Source organism: Protopterus annectens, chromosome 4.part0 (genome assembly GCF_019279795.1).
Source record: "Protopterus annectens isolate FY-2018-M chromosome 4.part0, PAN1.0, whole genome shotgun sequence".
In the NCBI taxonomy this organism is placed as follows: domain Eukaryota; kingdom Metazoa; phylum Chordata; order Ceratodontiformes; family Protopteridae; genus Protopterus; species Protopterus annectens.
In genome coordinates, this window is record NC_056733.1 from 1,614,460,781 (window position 1) to 1,614,478,442 (window position 17,662).

The following is a 17,662-nucleotide window of genomic DNA, read 5'->3' on the forward strand; positions in this document are numbered from 1 at the left end:
GGTTACCCTCCCTCCATCCCCTCTGAACTAGCTGGACTTATATATACCTTTCTCTCCTATACAACATTTGGGGTGTATTTGCTGGTAACTGAAGGTATTGTTTTTATTGTATATTTTTGATTAGCAATATGTATTGCCTACCTACTTGGGGGCACCTGACGTCTCGGGCAAGAAAAATTGAATAAAATGGTGTCGGATGCATCTTATATACCCCTGGCACACTGACATCAGGGAAGAAGCGACAGCAACCGATGCCGGACCAAGACTTTGGAACTGAGGCCAACTGCGGGACCGCCTGATGGCTGGATAACCCAAGTGTAATGACTGCAGCAGTGTGAACACTCGAACATCTACATTTATGGTAGGTACAAAACTGTACTTTTTTTGATATATACATATTTTTTCTTATAGTACAGAAAATAGCACATCATAATCTCTAGGCCTCATCTGCCATTCCACTGTGTATCCATCTTCCCACAACTATCCCTATACACACACACTATTACAACCTCTAGTAACACAGGAACAATTTATGTCCTGAAGTTAAGAAGCAGCTACAATATCAGGCACAATACCACTGACTTAGGCAAACACTATAACACATTCCTTTTGATGATCCTTCATGTATTTATTCACTTACTTATTTGCTTGCATACTTATTTATTTATGTAAGTGAAATATCCTTTGGAAAGGATAAGAGGATTTTCAGCACATTATTTTAGAAGTTGCATTTATTGAATGAACATTTTTAATATATGGCGTTAAAATCTTAAACTACTGTTAAAATTCTGAAGTTGTATTTTAACAGGATGAATGCCAATGTCTAACCTTAGCAGTTTTCATTGTCTTGATCTCAGACATGCCATAGAGCTATTTCTGATCACTGCAAGATTGTGACAGCTGTCACTTTTCACCATCATGCCAAAATGATTCTTTATCAGCATACATATTAATTCAGAATACCTTGCAACTGTGGCATGCCATTCTGAAATGCAAGCCAGAATGTTTCTGTACCATGTCAATATTTTTCATACCAGCAATATGAGACCACCTGGAGGCTGGTGGCCTTGGCAAGGATACCTACTAGTTTGTACAAGCTGTTACAAAATCAAGGGAATGTTGCAGACTTGTCAAAACATTTGCTAACAGAATTTAAAGCATAGAAGGGTTATAGAACATGATAGGTAGACATGAATGTAATATATCAGCTGAAATTTCCAGCTGCAGTTTCACTTCATATACTGTGTTTATACTAAATTTTATAGCCTAAAACAAATCAGTGTCTGAAATGTAGTGTAACAAATGAGCAAAGCATATGTTTTGTCACAGAACTGCTTTGTATCCAATATAATGTGAAATATTATCAATTTAGCTATAGAAAATAGCCTTTTTTATTATTCTGAACTGGATGTTTGTTTCTACTTAAAACAGTTTGCGAATTTCTTTTATTTTTAGTTCTCAAACTTTAAATTGCAGAGGGGTAAAATACTATTGTTTTTTTTTTTTCAAATGCTAATAGGTTGTTTGAGATCTATCTTATATACTTCAACTCTAGCACTAAAGTAGGTATTCATCTAAGAACAGTTAGTTGTATTGCTTTCATAGATTAAAGCACAGGGCTTGAAGGAATCACACAGCAAAGTGTAATGCAACCTTTAGTCACATTAAGTAGTTTGGGTAATAGAGAGACTGTTAAAAAACACCACGGCAAAAACCTCCTCCGACAAACCAAACCAAAGAAATAAGGAGAGTCGACAGGAGAAGTATTCAAGCTGCTCCAATACTTTATTCACACCAATAACAGATATTCTGTATCTGTTATTGGCGTGAATAAAGTATTGGAGCAGCTTGAATACTTCTCCTGTCGACTCTCCTTATTTCTTTTGTTTAATAGAGAGACTGTGCTTAAGTGCCCTACCTTACAGTCTGGTCCCCTAAAATGTCAAAGTTGTGACCCTAAAAATTAATCCTTTGCAAATGAAAATTATTTAAATAAAATTATGGCAAGGACAGCTAAACAACACTGGGATAACATAACTAGGTGACAAACAATTAAGATGGCTAAGCTTAAAGTGTCCCACCAGGGGATGATAGCCTAGTATTCCCCTGCGGACCTAGAAACAAAACTGAAAATGACATTTATCATAAGTGGAGCACTTCCTAAAGAAGAGGGGATGACTGTTCCAGATGGCCACAGAATTATTCTGCTCTAGGACCAGTGAACTTGCAAAACTTTACAGATAACATTCCGGAAGGGCTGGAAGATAAAACAGCAGAATAGGTTGTCCTATCCACAGGGTATGTATCAGACCACCTTACATGCAGTACATAGAAGAGTAGTGTCTTGGAAATTACATGAAACACTCTTTGTAAAGAAAATGCCAGCCAGTATGCTGGAAAATCTTTATTTCTGTCGTCTTTGGTTCTTTTACTTTCATTGAGGTAGCAGTATGAGGAAACATCAGAATGAAAAGAAAGGATTTCTGATTAGTACCTTGTCAGAAGAATGACAAAACCCAACAACATTTAACTCTTAAGCTGCAATCAGGTCAGGTGCCATTGGTCTGACTAGAGTTTATAATCTAAGAATTTGACTTCCAGACGTGGAAGTTGTATAAACTATGGCACCCGTACTGGTAAGAGAAAAAGTAAAACAACTTGCAAGTGGCATAATAAACTGCAATGGATTTGATGGGCACAATTTGAAGAGTGAAAAGTGATCTGTGGAAATACAGCAGATTAGATTCCTGCAAAACTGTGTCATGGGGCAGAGAGTTATGAAATGTGTCAGGAATTAAGTAGTCATACACAGAAAAGAGTACGGCTATTAACACTGCAACAGCTGGTAGATATTATGTAGTGTCGTTTGATCATGTCCCTACTTGATGTAAGTGAATAATAAGTTCTAGCTGTCCCAAAACATAATTCTTGCACATTTCCATGTGTTGTTTGGATTCATTTATTGTTTTTGCCTAAAAGTCCCTTCCCAGGAAGACTGTGTTTTGTATTCACCACACTAAGAGTTAGTCAGAGATACTTTGAAATTGTACCCTCTTTTTACAAGACATCACTTCTAAAAACTGATTACCTTTTTGGACTCTTGAGGTATTTAAATGTTTTTATAATGTAATGTGTCATCCTCCTTTTCAAGGATATACATGTGGTGCCCTTTTGCCATATCCCTTCTGAGGTAGGTCCTGCATTGTTGTCGTTGCCCTGATCTGAACTGCTTCTGTTCCATCCAAATAAAGAGGTGATCTCAAGAAATGCATACTTTCCTTCAGATGCACAACAGTTTGTATACAGGAAAAACATCTATGGTTATGCTTTTTCTGTGTAACTTAGTATACCCACCTCACACCACTCCATACTGCTTCTTTAGAATACTTGCTTACTATTAAATCATCTGTGATGGCCACCCTAGGTCACATACTAGTTTTGATGTTCACTGTTGTTTTCCAACTAATACTGCCTTCATTCCTTGGATTTGTCTTTCTCTTGTCTGACATGTTAGGGTCATCCCATCTTTGTTTGTAAATGTACAACCTAACTCCTGGAATGCTACTAACTCTTGGAAAGGTGATTTCACAGCTACCTCCATTCAGGTTGCAGCTCTTGCAATGAGCTGGTCAAAAGCCACAGTCAGTGAAACTGGTTTCAGTAAATTCAGTGACTCCTTTATTTCATAGGACATTAAGATCATAGGAGATTACTAGGCTATCAACCCGGAGGTCATTTTAAGTCTAGCAGTTTCAACCCAATGTAATACCATAGAAGTACTAGTTAACACCCAAGATTGCATTTAGTGATGACTGCCCATGTACAGGAGGTTTGTGGGCACTATCCCTGGTAAGAATTTATGGTGCCCCATCCACTCATCCAGATTCCTCTTGAACATTGCCATAGAGGTGTTCTGTTTCACATGAATTGGTAGCCTGTTCCAAAGTTTGGTTTCATGCCTACTCAACCTGGTGGATTTCTTTAAGAAGGTCACTAAAGCAATAAAGCAATAGATGAGGGTAAAATGGTTCACGTGGCCTACCTTGACCTGGCCAAGGCATTTGAAACAATGCCCCACTCGGGCATTGTTGACAAACTCAAAAGGTTAGGTACAAACTCATATGTCACCCGGTGGATAGCCAACTGGCTCACAAACAGGACCCAGGCTGTTAGAACTGGGGAGTCCACCTCTACAAAGAGGCCAGTCACAAGTGGAGTCCCTCAGGGATCAGTACTTGGACCACTCCTTTTTGACATTTACTTCTGTTAAGTCAAGGCCAATGTCAGTGGTCTCTGGATGACTAAATTTGCAGATGATTGCAAATTAGGAGCTGTCATTGAATCACCCACTGACACAAATGTTCTCCAGGAGGGGCTGACATAGAAAAACAACTGGTGTCAGAGCCATGGACTAAAACTAAATGCCAAGAAATGCATAATAATATCCTTTGGGAAGCTTCTGTGATGTGCAAGCTATAAACAAAGGTATGGCATCTAAGTCCAAAAGTCATTGTTCCATTGTATTCAGCATTCATCAGACCTATCATTGAGTACAATAACCCCTTTGGCATGTACCTAACCAGGCATGTCTAGCAATTGGAAAATCCACAGAGGTTCCTCACTAAAAGCATACAGGGATTAAGTAAAATGTCCTATGTAGACCACCTCAAGGCTCTATTCCCGTATTCTGTCTTCCATAGTCTTTTGAGGGGAGATATATGCCTGACATACAGGGCATTGTCAGACCCCACTCTGATGGACCTCCTGCATATCCACAAAACAAACAGCACCAGAATTACCCATTCTAAAGATTTAAACCTTGCCTGTGATATAAATAGGACCTGCTGGAGAGATAGGTATGTATCACAGAGATTACCCCATCTCTGGAACAGGCTCCCCATCCATGTAAAGCTGAGTTCCTCCCTAATCCAATTCAAGTGCAACCTGGAGAATTGGATGGGGAACAGGAAATTCATCCCTGGTTTGGCACCTATGTCTCTAATGGACACAGGCAACCTGTAAATGGTTCATCTCCAGGGCCCTAGCTTGTAAAAGTTTCATCTCCCAAGCCCTACTTATACTTATCAAGGGTATCAGAACTTGTCAGAGATTTGGGATGCATGTCTAGGCTTAAAAAGGCCCTTGTGGTCATTAGCCTAGTAAACACATATGAACCTATATGGTGTGGCAGTTTCTGGGAGATAAATCTGTCCCTCCAGCATGTCCTATTTAAGTTGCAGGCCATATTTAAGTCCCCGGAATGGGTAGACCTAGACCCATTTGATTTACAGATGTGCAGTAAGTTCATTAGGTTTGGGTCTTGGGTTGCTCTGTAGGCCAGGCATAAGTCTGCTCTAAGAAGTCTATACAAAACAGAGTATAGTGACAGGAATTTTAGTCGGTCCATATAAGGCATATGCTGGAGGCCCTTGATCATCTTTGTTAGAAACCTCTGAGGTCTCTGCAATTGCTACAGTTACTTAGTATGGTACATACTGAATGGGGTGTCATACTCAATTATGGGCCGGATAAGTGATGAGTATAGGGGGTTATAACTTCTTTTTCTCTCAAGGCTATGCCTTTTCCAGTCAAGTGAGGTATGTGGAAAGCTTTGCTTACAATGGTAGACATGTGGTGGTTGAAGTTAAGGTCGCGGTCAACCTGTGATCCCAGGTCTCGTACCACTTCATAGGTACTTAGGGTATTGTAATTGATTGGATAGTGTGAAGGGATATTGTTTGTGCCAAAGGGAATGATGATGCATTTCTTTGCATTCAGTTTGAGACTGTGATTAATACACCAGTCTTTGGTCTGTGTGAGACCCTGCTGGAGTATACTGACATCATTTGAAGATTCAATGATTGCACCTAGTTTTCAGTCATCAGCAAACTTGGTCAGCCACAACCCTTTAATTTTGACCTAAACTTCTGAAAAGTATATACCAAACAGTAGGGGGCCCAGCACTGACCCTGTGGCACCCCGCTGGTTACAGGTCTGCTGGATGATATTGAATCATCCACTTTGCATAAAATGATTTTTCGACTGAGAAGGAAGTTATTTCTGTGTGTGTGTGTTTGATTAGTGAAGCCACATTTGGAGTACTGCATGCAGCAGTAAATATCATCTTCTTTGATGTAAACCAGATGTAGGTAGTCCAAAGGGGGTTACCTAAAATTTTAGAAGGTTGGTAACAGAAAAATACGTGCGTACCCAAGGAGACATACACAGACACAGACACACACACTCGCACACATTTGCAAAGAAAGATGGGATGATAAGAAAAATGTTCAAGCATCTCATGGGGCACTATGAATTCTAAGACAAGACTGTACCCCATAATATGTAATATCCACAATTTTTATGTTTAGGAAAGAACATGGGAATTTCTGAAATCATCTTTTTTATGGAAGAGGAGTATTAGGTATATGGGAGGATATTTTCAGGGTGGTATAAGGTCAATATAATAGAGTTCAAACACATATAGAACAGGCACAAATTACTCATTGTGTGAAGTGGTAGGAGGAGGTATGTTGGTACTTGCTTAGTGTTAACAACCACACCATTAATGTGGGTATATGGGCAGCCTGAGTTAGTTCAGAGATCTTTAGTAGCTGACAAAATGTATATTTTTATATTTTTTTGTATATGTGAGTTGCATTTGTAGTGTGTGTGTGCGTGTGTGTGTGTGCCTACTTGCACGTGTGTGCGTGTGTTTATTGTTCACATGTGTATTTATACATGGGCAAGTGAGTGTGTGTTTGCTGTGTGTGTATATGTGCGGTGGGGGGGGGGGGTGAAAAACAGAGAGTGATAGAAAGAAGTGTGAACTCCAGCATTAATTCATTCATATTGAAATGACCAACAAACAAAAAGTATGGAAGTACCAAACAGGATTCTAAAGTGTGTGTGCTGCTTTATGTAAACTGTTTTGGGTAGTGTGACTTCTTTTTGATTATGCAGATCCTGTTCAGAAATGACAACTCTTTTTGCCTCATCTTTGCAAATTCAGATTAACATAGTTATCATTTATGCTGACCTTTTTGAATAGCTCTCTGTGACAGACCCAAATGCCACATGTTTCTCTGATGTCATTCGGCAGACATTGGCTTTCATTATTTGTCACATTTTTTGGAAACTTCTTCAAAATGGAAGGAATATAATAGTAACCCTTTGTGTGCTTGCTTGCAGCCAAGCGTGTAGTTTGATTAGAGCCTTGCAGCTTTTTCCTTCTGATCCTACTTCTGTTTCTTTTTAGGTAAATTAGTTCAGTGGGAGTAAGCTAGAGGAAGTCAAGGTTTTGTTCAAGGTCAGCCTCCCAGCAGCTGAATGGATGGCTGTTAGTGACAGATGAGTCTCAGAATGTGAGGAATTCACCGCTGATCTCTAATCATCAATGGGGCTCCTTCAGAAGTTGATAATCATACACATACAGAAACCCGCCACAGAAGGAAGAGCAAGAGTGCCAGAAAAAATGTTAACCCCTCTAATAGAAGAAACTTTTAGGAAGAATTCTTACTGTTATTTGATACCTCAGTTTCCTTTAGTGACCATATACTCAAAAAACTGTTTTATTTTCCTCACATCCTGCTTTGCTATCTCATGCTTTCCACATGTACGAGTCCTGATCCTGAAAACAGAATAATAGCTTATTTTATTATTTATAACGTATACAACTGCATTGTCCAGGTGAGTAATATTGCATTCCTCGACTTTATTGATTATGCTTCTATTTGTTTAGTGTCCAGTAATTTGAAACATACTCTAATCATTATTAGTCCTTTAGTAATACAGGAAAACACGTGCAAAGCTAAAGGACGTAAAAGCAGCAGCCTACAAAAGACTTCTTACTGCTAAAAGTGTTTTTTTTTAGCCTGTTTTCTAATTTCTTTGTCTGTGAATACTATGCCAGTTCTTGTTGGTAATGTAATTCACCTAGAATTCTTTTTTCATTTACGTTTGCTTGATTACCAAATGTCTTTTCAGCAAAACTAGGTGTGCCTCCTAGAAAACTAGAAAAGAAAACTCAAAAAAGTAAACAAAAAGTGTCACAGGATTATACAAAAGAACAGTGTGAACTTCTGTGGGAATTAATCCTATGCAATGTTATTAAATGTGGTGCTTTGTGTTTTGGAAGAATCTTGTTGTACTCTTTCAGTTACTTACCATATTATTAACTTACAGTTAAAGTAACTGCATGACAGAATTTCCTGTGCAGGTAAATGCCAATCTTAGACAAACCTTTAGGGAAGGAATTACCTGTAATACAATTTCTTTACAACCCAAAAGCATTTTTGCATTATCTTAATTTGTTTTTAAAGAAAAGCATGACTGTGTTATATATATTTTTTCCATATTAGGTGAAATCAGTATTGAAAACCTCTCCGAAAAAGTGCAATCATGCTTAAAATAGTACCAGACTCAGCAAGATTTCAGCCTCGGCCTAATGGACCCATTGAGATGAATGTACATTTGTTCAGTTCTTGCTTTACACAGACTGATGGTAATTCTGCATCAGGACTCTTAAAGTCAAACCTTCGAATGGAGGAGTCAGCTGGAGTTCATTCTCAGAAGAAAGCTCAAGAACAGAGGGAAACTGGGAAAGGAGTATTCCCATTAGACAAAACTGAAGCTCTTGGTTTCCAAAATCAGCAAACTGAAGTGTCTTCAGAGAGTGGATGCCAACCAAAGAAATTTGATCAGAACTGCACACGCCTTAGCTCCACAGGTACAGATCCTAGCAGGAAGCAGAAGGAACTCTTTAGCAGTGCATTTCAAAGTCCTGAGTCATACAATGGAAGTAGGCCTTTGGTTTCTCCTGTATACAGGGACTGCACCAAGCAGAATGAAGTGGGCCAGGACTGGAAGACTGTAAAAGTCACACCTGTCATGATATCCCATGGAGATCCAGCTAGGAAACCAAGTAAGTTGTTAATGTTTCTATGTATGTGTATCTGTGAGCAATACTTTTTTGAAGTATGTATTAATCTACAAGACAAGTGTGTATCTAATCCTGACATAATTATTAATTATGAATGTAACATTTGCATTTTTTAGAGATCATCAATCATTTAACCTCTGATACCCTTCTCTATGACACCAATATCCATTGATATCAGCAGCACTTCATGCACGTAGATCAATATAATACTCATATGATGTGTTTAATAGCCTGGCATTGGGCACGAGTCTGCTGTTAACATTCCTCCTGTGTTTACCAAGTGGGGAATATAAGGCATCAAACCCTTCTCCATTGTTCCACTCAAAAATAGCCACAGTCAGTGATGTTGTTAGTGGATAATTTGGGACCACGGCAGCAGACTAGCCATTGATAAATAATTAGGGTGCAGAACCTTTGAGCAAGTTCTGTATCATTTACTGGAAACTCCATATTACAACCTCAGTGTGTTATCTAAAAATGTACACATAAACTGCAATGCCTGACTGAAACTAGGAAGCTGGGCTTTTTCAGTTAACAGAAATTCATTTTTTCAGTCACACCTCAGACAGGAAGGTACGGGTCTATATCATATGTTCGAAGTTTTATAACTTCGAACATTAAAATATCGAATTTAAATGTTTGAAGTTATAAAACTTCAAACATATAATAAAAAAAAAGAAAAAAGCAAATGGAACTTACCTGACTAGTGTAGGGAAATCTTCCCTTTACCGCACTATAGTGCGGTCTCAGAGTTGGTATATTTAAAGAGTGGGGCGTGTGGGGGTTGCTAGTCAGATAAGTTCCGTTCATTTTTTTTTTTTTTTTTTATTATATGTTCGATGTTTGAAACTTCGAACATTTAAATTCAATTATTTAACGTTCAAAGTTTACAAACTTCAAACATATAATATAGACCCGGAAGCTACACCCCTTCCACCATGAACCTCTAAATTATGGCATTCTCCTTAATATTACTGAATAATGGGATATGTGATATTTCCCCCTGTAGCAGTGGCTATCCTCACCAATGATAAACAGCCAATGAAAAACATAAATTGTTCTAGACCTTTTCATTCAGCAACTACACAGCACCCCAGTACCTTTACACTGATTATCTGCTCTGCCCAAGATGCATATATTGATTTATTTATTTCTTTAATTGCAAACCATTTAGGGTAGTATGGTTCAAATACTCATTTTAACCATGACTAAAGAGCACAACAAAACAAAACAGATCAACAGTTACAGAAACTTCCTTAAAGCAATACAAACGCTATCTGCTATATGGTAACTTATACAATTGCATGTATAAAGCAATAAGTTAAATGTAAGCAAGCCATACGTTAAAATACAGCTTGGTTTAGACACTAAATTACTTATTACACACAATTAAACAGCAATTTAATAGAGATAACCAGATGGATTGCCTTTCTATACCCCATGCTAACAGTTAGCACTAAAACATCCGCACGTAACTTACTCCTTCGTGTTCCTTCACAGTTTTGTACTGAATTTGTTGTGCAATGGCACATTGTGCCTTTTACCATGTGATTTACACCTCCTCCTACCCAATATTTTAAATAAATAATAAATGCCACCTTGGATCTCCGAAGAAAACAGGCCATACTGAGAACTACGTTATTAATAGAAGTAAATCAGTATGTCCGCTTTAAACTGTAGGGTGTCTGAAACTATTGCGTGTGTACAAGTGCTCTTTTTCATGAGATCCTGAATTAAGATGGCTAGACTGGTTTATGAGAGGTGGTGAGGGTCATGAGAGAATAATCAGAAGCAACATATACCAAAGAGTGATTTAAAAGTTGGTCAACAAAAAATGACAATTCTTGTGTCTGAAAAAAGGTGCCTAACTAAAAAAAATGACTGTTTTAAACAAGGTAGGATCATAAGATCATAGGATGTTACTAGGCTAATGGCCCTGGGGCCCTTACAAGCCTAGCCAAGAGTTTATCCCCAAAAAATAAACCTCGGTCAGCACCTGTCACCCCTGTCAGTGAGGGACAAAGGTGGAACCCCTGAGACAAATTTGTGGTTTCCCATCTACTCATCAAGGTTACGCTTGAAGAGGGGTCAATGAGGTACTCTGTTTGACATGTACGGGGAGCCTATTCCAGAGACGGGGCATACTCTGGGAGACAAACATGTCTCATATTAGATTTAGGCCTATCAAGTGGGTAATGTGCAAGGAGTTAGAATTATGGATATGGAGCATCTCTATTAGGGCAGGGTCCGATATTGCCTTGTAGGAGAGACACAGATCACCTCTGAGCAATCTGTATGATACCGAGTAGAGTGATAGTGATTTGAGCCTGTCCGCATAGGATAGGTGTTGGAGGCCATGGAGTCTCTTTGTGAGATATTTCTGTGGCCTTTCCAGTTGGTGCAGGTGTTTGCAGAGGTATATACCAAACAGGGCATTATATTAAATTATAGGTCTAATGAGGGAGGAGTACAGAGAGGTAATAACCTCCTTTTTTCTGGATGCAATCTCTTTACTTATGAGATGAGCTAAGTTAATGGCTTTTCTGATCACTGCCGCCACATGATGGTCAAATATGAGATTGTTGTCAACCTGAGTACCTAGGTATCTCACCACAGGTTGTGTGCTTAGGGGCTTGCCGTTGATGTGGTAATCAGTAGGGGCCATGTTTTTGCTGAATTTTATGATAATACATTTTTTTTTTGCTTTTAACTTAAGGCCATTACTTTGGCACCAGTTATTTTTAGCTGTGAGACCCTCTTGCAGTACATTAACATCATTTGGGGAGTTAATGACAGCACCCAACTTACAGTCATCCACAAACATGGTCAGCCACAGGCCTTTTGTCTTTGCCTGGACCTCTGAGAAGTAGATGCCAAACAGTACAGGTCCCAGGACAGATCCCTGGGGAACACCAATAGTGACAGGTCTGCTGTCAGAGGTGGTGGCACTTATTTTGACCTTGTGGGTCCTATCTGTGAGCCAGTTGGCCACCCATCTGATGGGATAGGGATTAACACCAAGTTGTGTTAGCTTTTCAATGATGCCCGAGTGGGGGATTGTGTCAAAGGCCTTGGCCATGTAAAGGTAAGCTGCATGTACTGAATTTCCCTTTTCTAGTGCCTTGGTGACAGTCTCAAAGAAGTCAACTAGGTTCAGTAGGCAAGATCTACCCCTGACAATTCCAAATTGGGTGGGGTCAAGTGCTTGGAGATTGCCTATATCCTTGTTTATGAGATCCATAATAGTACGCTCCATGGCTTCACAGATCAGACTTGTCAAGCTAATGGAGCAATAGTTTCCTGGGTCAGTAGTGGCACCACCTTTGTGCAAGGGGATGACAATGGTGGTTTGCCACTCTGCTAGAATGAAGCCTGTAATTAGGGTGTGGTTGAATAGGGTGCTCAATGGTGAAGTTAGTTCTTGGAGATGGTGCAGAATACAGCCTGGAATACTATCAGGTTCCAAGGAAGCTGTGTTCTTTGCCTTGGATAGGGCCTGCTTATAATTAGGTGAGTGGCCTACATCCTGGTAAAGTGAGTCTGATTCTCATAACCTTCACTTGTTTTGCTTGACTGTGCAAGTCATTTAATCATATAAAAACTCCTAGATCTCATCTGAAAGTAGACAGTCGTCATTTATTGTTCTTCTCCACTCAACAAACATTGAAAAATGTGCAATCTGAAGTGATGCCATGGCATTTTTTATTACTAGGAAGTATGATCAAGTGTGAACATTAGATTATTTGGAAATAATAAGGATTTAGGTGACTCTGATGGCAACTATGTATAGTTTTGATAGTTTATGTGGTGAATAAAACCATTGCTAACACCAGAAAATATATTGCAGCAATCACGTTACCAGGGCAAACCAGTGTCTGTATAGAGTGGGTTTCTAATTTATGTTGTTTTTCAGAGGAAATCTACATCAAAGAAGCAGCCCTTTTTATAATGTCCTGTATGAACAGCTTTGAATGCACCAAGGACAGGAATTATGAGAGGTCCCTGTATTCCTGAACCACTTTCCATTATGTATTAATTAGTATGCATTTGCACATGAAGACAAATGAGACACAATGAGATGGCATACAGTAAAGTGTTTTCACCATAAAGAATGAGTTTTCCTTTCAGATCAGGAAATTCACAAAAAGTTGGACCCCAGAAATAATCATTGAGGAACATCTAGTACCTAAGTTCAGAAGGCTCATGTTAGAATTCACTGCTAGGCAGGGATGCCATCTGTCTGTTGTGTACATGGAGGATAGAAATCACCTAGAGACTTATTCAAAGGTCAGACAAAGTCCTTGGGGCAGTGGGTCTTGGACAAAACTAAAAGCTTAGATACATCCAAGAACAATTTGCCTGCAATGTGTTTCTGGCTAATTGATTTAGGGAGTGCTAGAAGGGTAAAGAAAATAGCACATGTGAATTACAATCTGTGGAATTCATTGTGTGTGAAATGAAGAAAAGAATATTGCAGAACTAATGGCAGCGTATTTGGTTACCATATATGTTCGAGCATTAGAACGAGATAGAAGAATGAATATTCAATGAACGTTTGACATGCGTTCGATTGCTTACCTTATATACTGCTGCAGTTGTGTAGCTCTGTAGAAAGACAGCTGTCAGCAGAAGTTTAGGATTTTTAGTCTGGAAGGAAGTGTGTGGATTACAAATTAAAGAATTCTTGGATAAACCAGACATAGTAATGAATGAGTTTGGGTTAGGGACAATTCACCAATGCATTCTGTTGTAAATCACAATTACCTGAACATTAGTTCCTTAAATAAATTTTTGCACTCCATATCTGTCAAGTGTAGCACTGTATATCCTTATACTAAGTATTAAAAAGTTTTGATACCAGTACATCTTAGAAAAAAAACTCTTTCATTTTACTGTCTTCATATCTGACCCGGTGGTCTCCCTATCTATCTACTGCCAATCATCCCATTCATCCTCTCCCTGTGGGCAAGAGCTAGGTCCCCCCCCCATGGGTGAGAATCCCCTATCCTATTTGTTGGTAGCTTGGAAGCCTTATCGGTTGATTTGCTCCCATGGGAGGTGACAGTCAAGTGCTAGACAGTAGGACAGATGCCCAGACTTTATGGAGTTGTCCACCTGACTAACACCTCTCCTCAAGCAACCAAATTCACTTACAATGGCTGCTTTGGATGGGCGAACGAGACATGCAGACTTCCCCAGTAGACTAATTCCTTACCTCAGGCACCCAACTTACCTTGTAATGGCTGCTATGAATGGGGGGAGGAGGCATGCAAGCTTCCCTACTCATCTTTCCTATGACTCAGCAATGAACTGCAAGCAGCACAAGCCAGCATGGCCTCTTCCATGGGTGATCATCTTCTTCTTCACCAGCAGGAGGTTACATTCAGGATGAGCAAGATGATGCCACCTCTACAAGCTCACCCCATCCCAGTCTCACAAGTTTGCAGGTAGGTCACTAACCAAGCATTGATTGCCTGGGTCATAGGTAGAGCTTTATCCCCCATATGCCACAACACCACTTCCAGAAATCAGACTCTCTGTAGTGGTTAATGGCTTTGAATGCAAAGCTGGTTGTTGAAACATTCTGAAATTCTGGTAAGGCCGGCTTTTAGTTTCTATATCTGATAAACTATATTAACCTTCATAACCTTCCATAGAAAGTTAATGGATATATGGTATAGTTCTGCTCTTACATAATTGTTAGTAGGAAGAGGTGAAAGGAAATACTTTCAACAGACAAAGTGGGAAAAAAATTTTTTTGAAAATGGGCCATCACAGAGTAAGCTTTGCATTTTATATGTTTAGTCCTCAACGTGGATCCCAAGATTCACCTCTCTAGCTTCTGTCTCTCATTCTAACATATAATTAACGTGTTATGATAAGGGACCTGATCATAACCCTCTATGTCCTGCACTAAACCTTAGTGGAAGCCACCACCACAGTATCATGACACTAAAAAGGCTATAAAACTAATAAAATAACTCATGCTGGCGCACTTCTTTTTGTGTTTGGCAGGGTGAAGTGTATTATCACTTTTTACAAGCTCAAAGAAATGTTTTACTTCTGGCCACTGTTTGTGAGGCAGTGTTCTCAAAGCTGTAAAAAGCTTCCTGCTCCTGAACTTTTTTTCTATAACTAGTAATAAATCAGTGCAGCTAAAGTTCCAAGTATTGCAAAGAATTATGTGACAATTTCATCCAGCATCTTCTGACTATGGTTGCAGTCAGTATTTAAAACTGACAAAATATTCTACATTTTTAATGTTTCACATTTGAGTTGCATTAGTACTTATCATAAAAGGAAGTTTATTGAGCTTTGGGTCCTAATATATGGTCCTGAAGCAATATGTATGTATGTAAAGCAATTGTGTTATCATAACAGAGAAAAAAAATTATATAAAAATCTGGCACAAATCATTGTGATCTTTGTCCCAAATACATGTAGACTGGTAACCAGTAAATGTCACTACCTGTCCCACTCATTCCTTCCCCTTGCTGCCCCCTAGGTGTGTAGCATCTTTAAAAACTGAGGGCAGTTTATTGCAAATGATTTGTGGCACATTTTCAAGGGCTCCCTGTTGAAATGTTGGCTCTTGGATGAAAATGAGACTGAAACTATGGGAAAAGAGCTAATCTTGAAGATTACTTTTCTCATTTAAATGTCTTTTTCTTATTGCACTGGCAAGCCCCCCTGCATCCCTTCACACCCAGAACTTATATATAGCTTGTATGGCTACCAACTCCGAGATTGCCAAACCTCAGAGAAAAGAGAATATTCCAAGAAAAAGCCATCTTATAGCTAGTATATGTGAGTCCAATTTTCATGCACTCAGTCTTAATATTTAGATACTCCTTCTAGTGGTCCCAACATTTCAAATGGTTACCCATTTGAAGAAGTAGCTTGCATTTTAACTTTATTAACAAATATATCCTTGTCATGTCTTGTATCCTTCTATCAGGACTGGGAATGGCAGGTTACTTACTTGATTTTGGTCATTAAACTAAACAGAGCTATCATACTGACTGCAACCCAGAGGTCTTTGTCAATTCCAATGTGGAAAAGTTTTGAGACACAATTCTGTTGTGATATAAATGTTCATGCCTCATGTACATTCTTCTTAAGAGATAATCATTTCACATCTCTGTTGCAATTCATGACCACAGGTGCTTAACATCTGCTTCTAACAAACTACATTCATAGCAAGAACTATTCACTCCAACTTGTTTTTATTTTTGTTGTTGATAAAAATGTAGAATTAAGTAAGCATTATATTATATCTTTAATCTTATGTACTTTCAGGGAGGCTTTAGATGCTGCCTTGAAAGATGAATGCCAGTGAGCCACATTATTATTAATATGATTATTATTATTATTATTATTATTTTAGACCATTAGTAGACCAGTAACAAAATTTTCTTCCTTTTTTGAGAAAAGGCACTGTGATAAATTTTGTTGCACAGATCTCGACATTTTAAACCATGACAGTTTTTGGTTTCTCTTTTCATGATTCACACGGCTAAGTCGATGGACCATTTATTTCCCTTTTGACATAACTGGTAAAATGGACTCTTTCAGCAACAGAGATAGAAGACTCTTTCTCAAAAACCTGCTTGGGATTTCACCTTAGTCAGATCCAGCAATTTGCCATCATTGCGCTAGTTGGATTGTCTGTGCTGCATTGAAATAATAGAAACCACTCTGAGTATGCAATTAAATTTGAAATTTGGGCTATTAACAGATGAATGCCCTAAATCAGTTTATCATACAAAGATGCTACTGAATTTTCAGGTTTAGATGAGATAATAATTCTATACATATTGTTCTTTATAAATATGATGGTATTAAAGAAGGAATTTATTTTGTGACATCAGTACAAAACTTCAGAATAATGAGCTTAGACTCCACCTTAGGGCATTGAATGACAGAATTTACTTTGTGTAGTTCTAGGGCAACGTTTTTTCCATGAAACTGTTAAACCAATTTCATTGCAGAAGAAAATTTTCCTCCAATCAAAGAAGGGAGGGAACATCTGCAGTGTTAAAGTTAAAAAGTGTAATCTTACATTATCAATGAAATTTGGAGAGTAATCCATTTCACAGGGTCTTTCTCACTTTAACTCAAAAATTGTCAGACGTTTCACTTCTCCTAAGTTGAATGTCCAGGCTTAAGTGTCTCCCCGTGTATTTAATGACTAAGTAGGTCTCAGCCTGTTCAAGGATGTAAATTATCATTAGAAATTAACTGAATGTGCACAGAAAGAAATGTAAAATTGTCTGTGGTGTCCTTATAGTTATAAAACCTTCCTACAAATACCTCTAGTTTCCAAGATTGCAGGAAGAGAGTTTACCAGAAGACTGAGAGTATGCAAAATGTTATCCCCATAAACCAGAAGTTTGACATGGACACCTTGTACAGTTACATGAGTACTAGGATTATTGTTTTTAATCTTTCTTATTAAATCTTCTAGAAACAAACTGAACAGAAATAGTGAAAGATGCATTCCTAACTGATTACAGAACTGAGAGAGAAAGGTGCTGAAAAGACATCTTTATCCCTGATCTTATCTATTGGCAATAAATATAGATCCTTCCACCAGTTAATACAATATGCTGGCAAGTCACTGACATTAAGAGTGGTATAAAGAAAGGTCCAGCTTAATCTGCCAGAAAGTATTTAATTGCAGATACTAAAGCTCAAGGAACATGTGCATGTTTAGCTTCAACC

The 17,662-nt window shown here is 38.5% G+C and overlaps 1 protein-coding gene across 3 annotated transcripts in view; it reads left to right on the forward strand.

Moving 5' to 3' along the window:
- The window catches only part of SYNPO (synaptopodin), a 596,280-nt gene that overhangs the window by 157,630 nt on the left and 420,988 nt on the right, over window positions 1-17,662 (forward strand). For all 3 annotated transcript variants that reach the window (XM_044069393.1, XM_044069391.1, XM_044069392.1), the window contains exon 2: window positions 8,358-8,920. In XM_044069393.1, coding sequence (XP_043925328.1) covers window positions 8,398-8,920 — 523 coding nt within the window. In that variant the 5' untranslated portion in view covers window positions 8,358-8,397. The remainder of the gene's footprint in view (window positions 1-8,357; window positions 8,921-17,662) is intronic.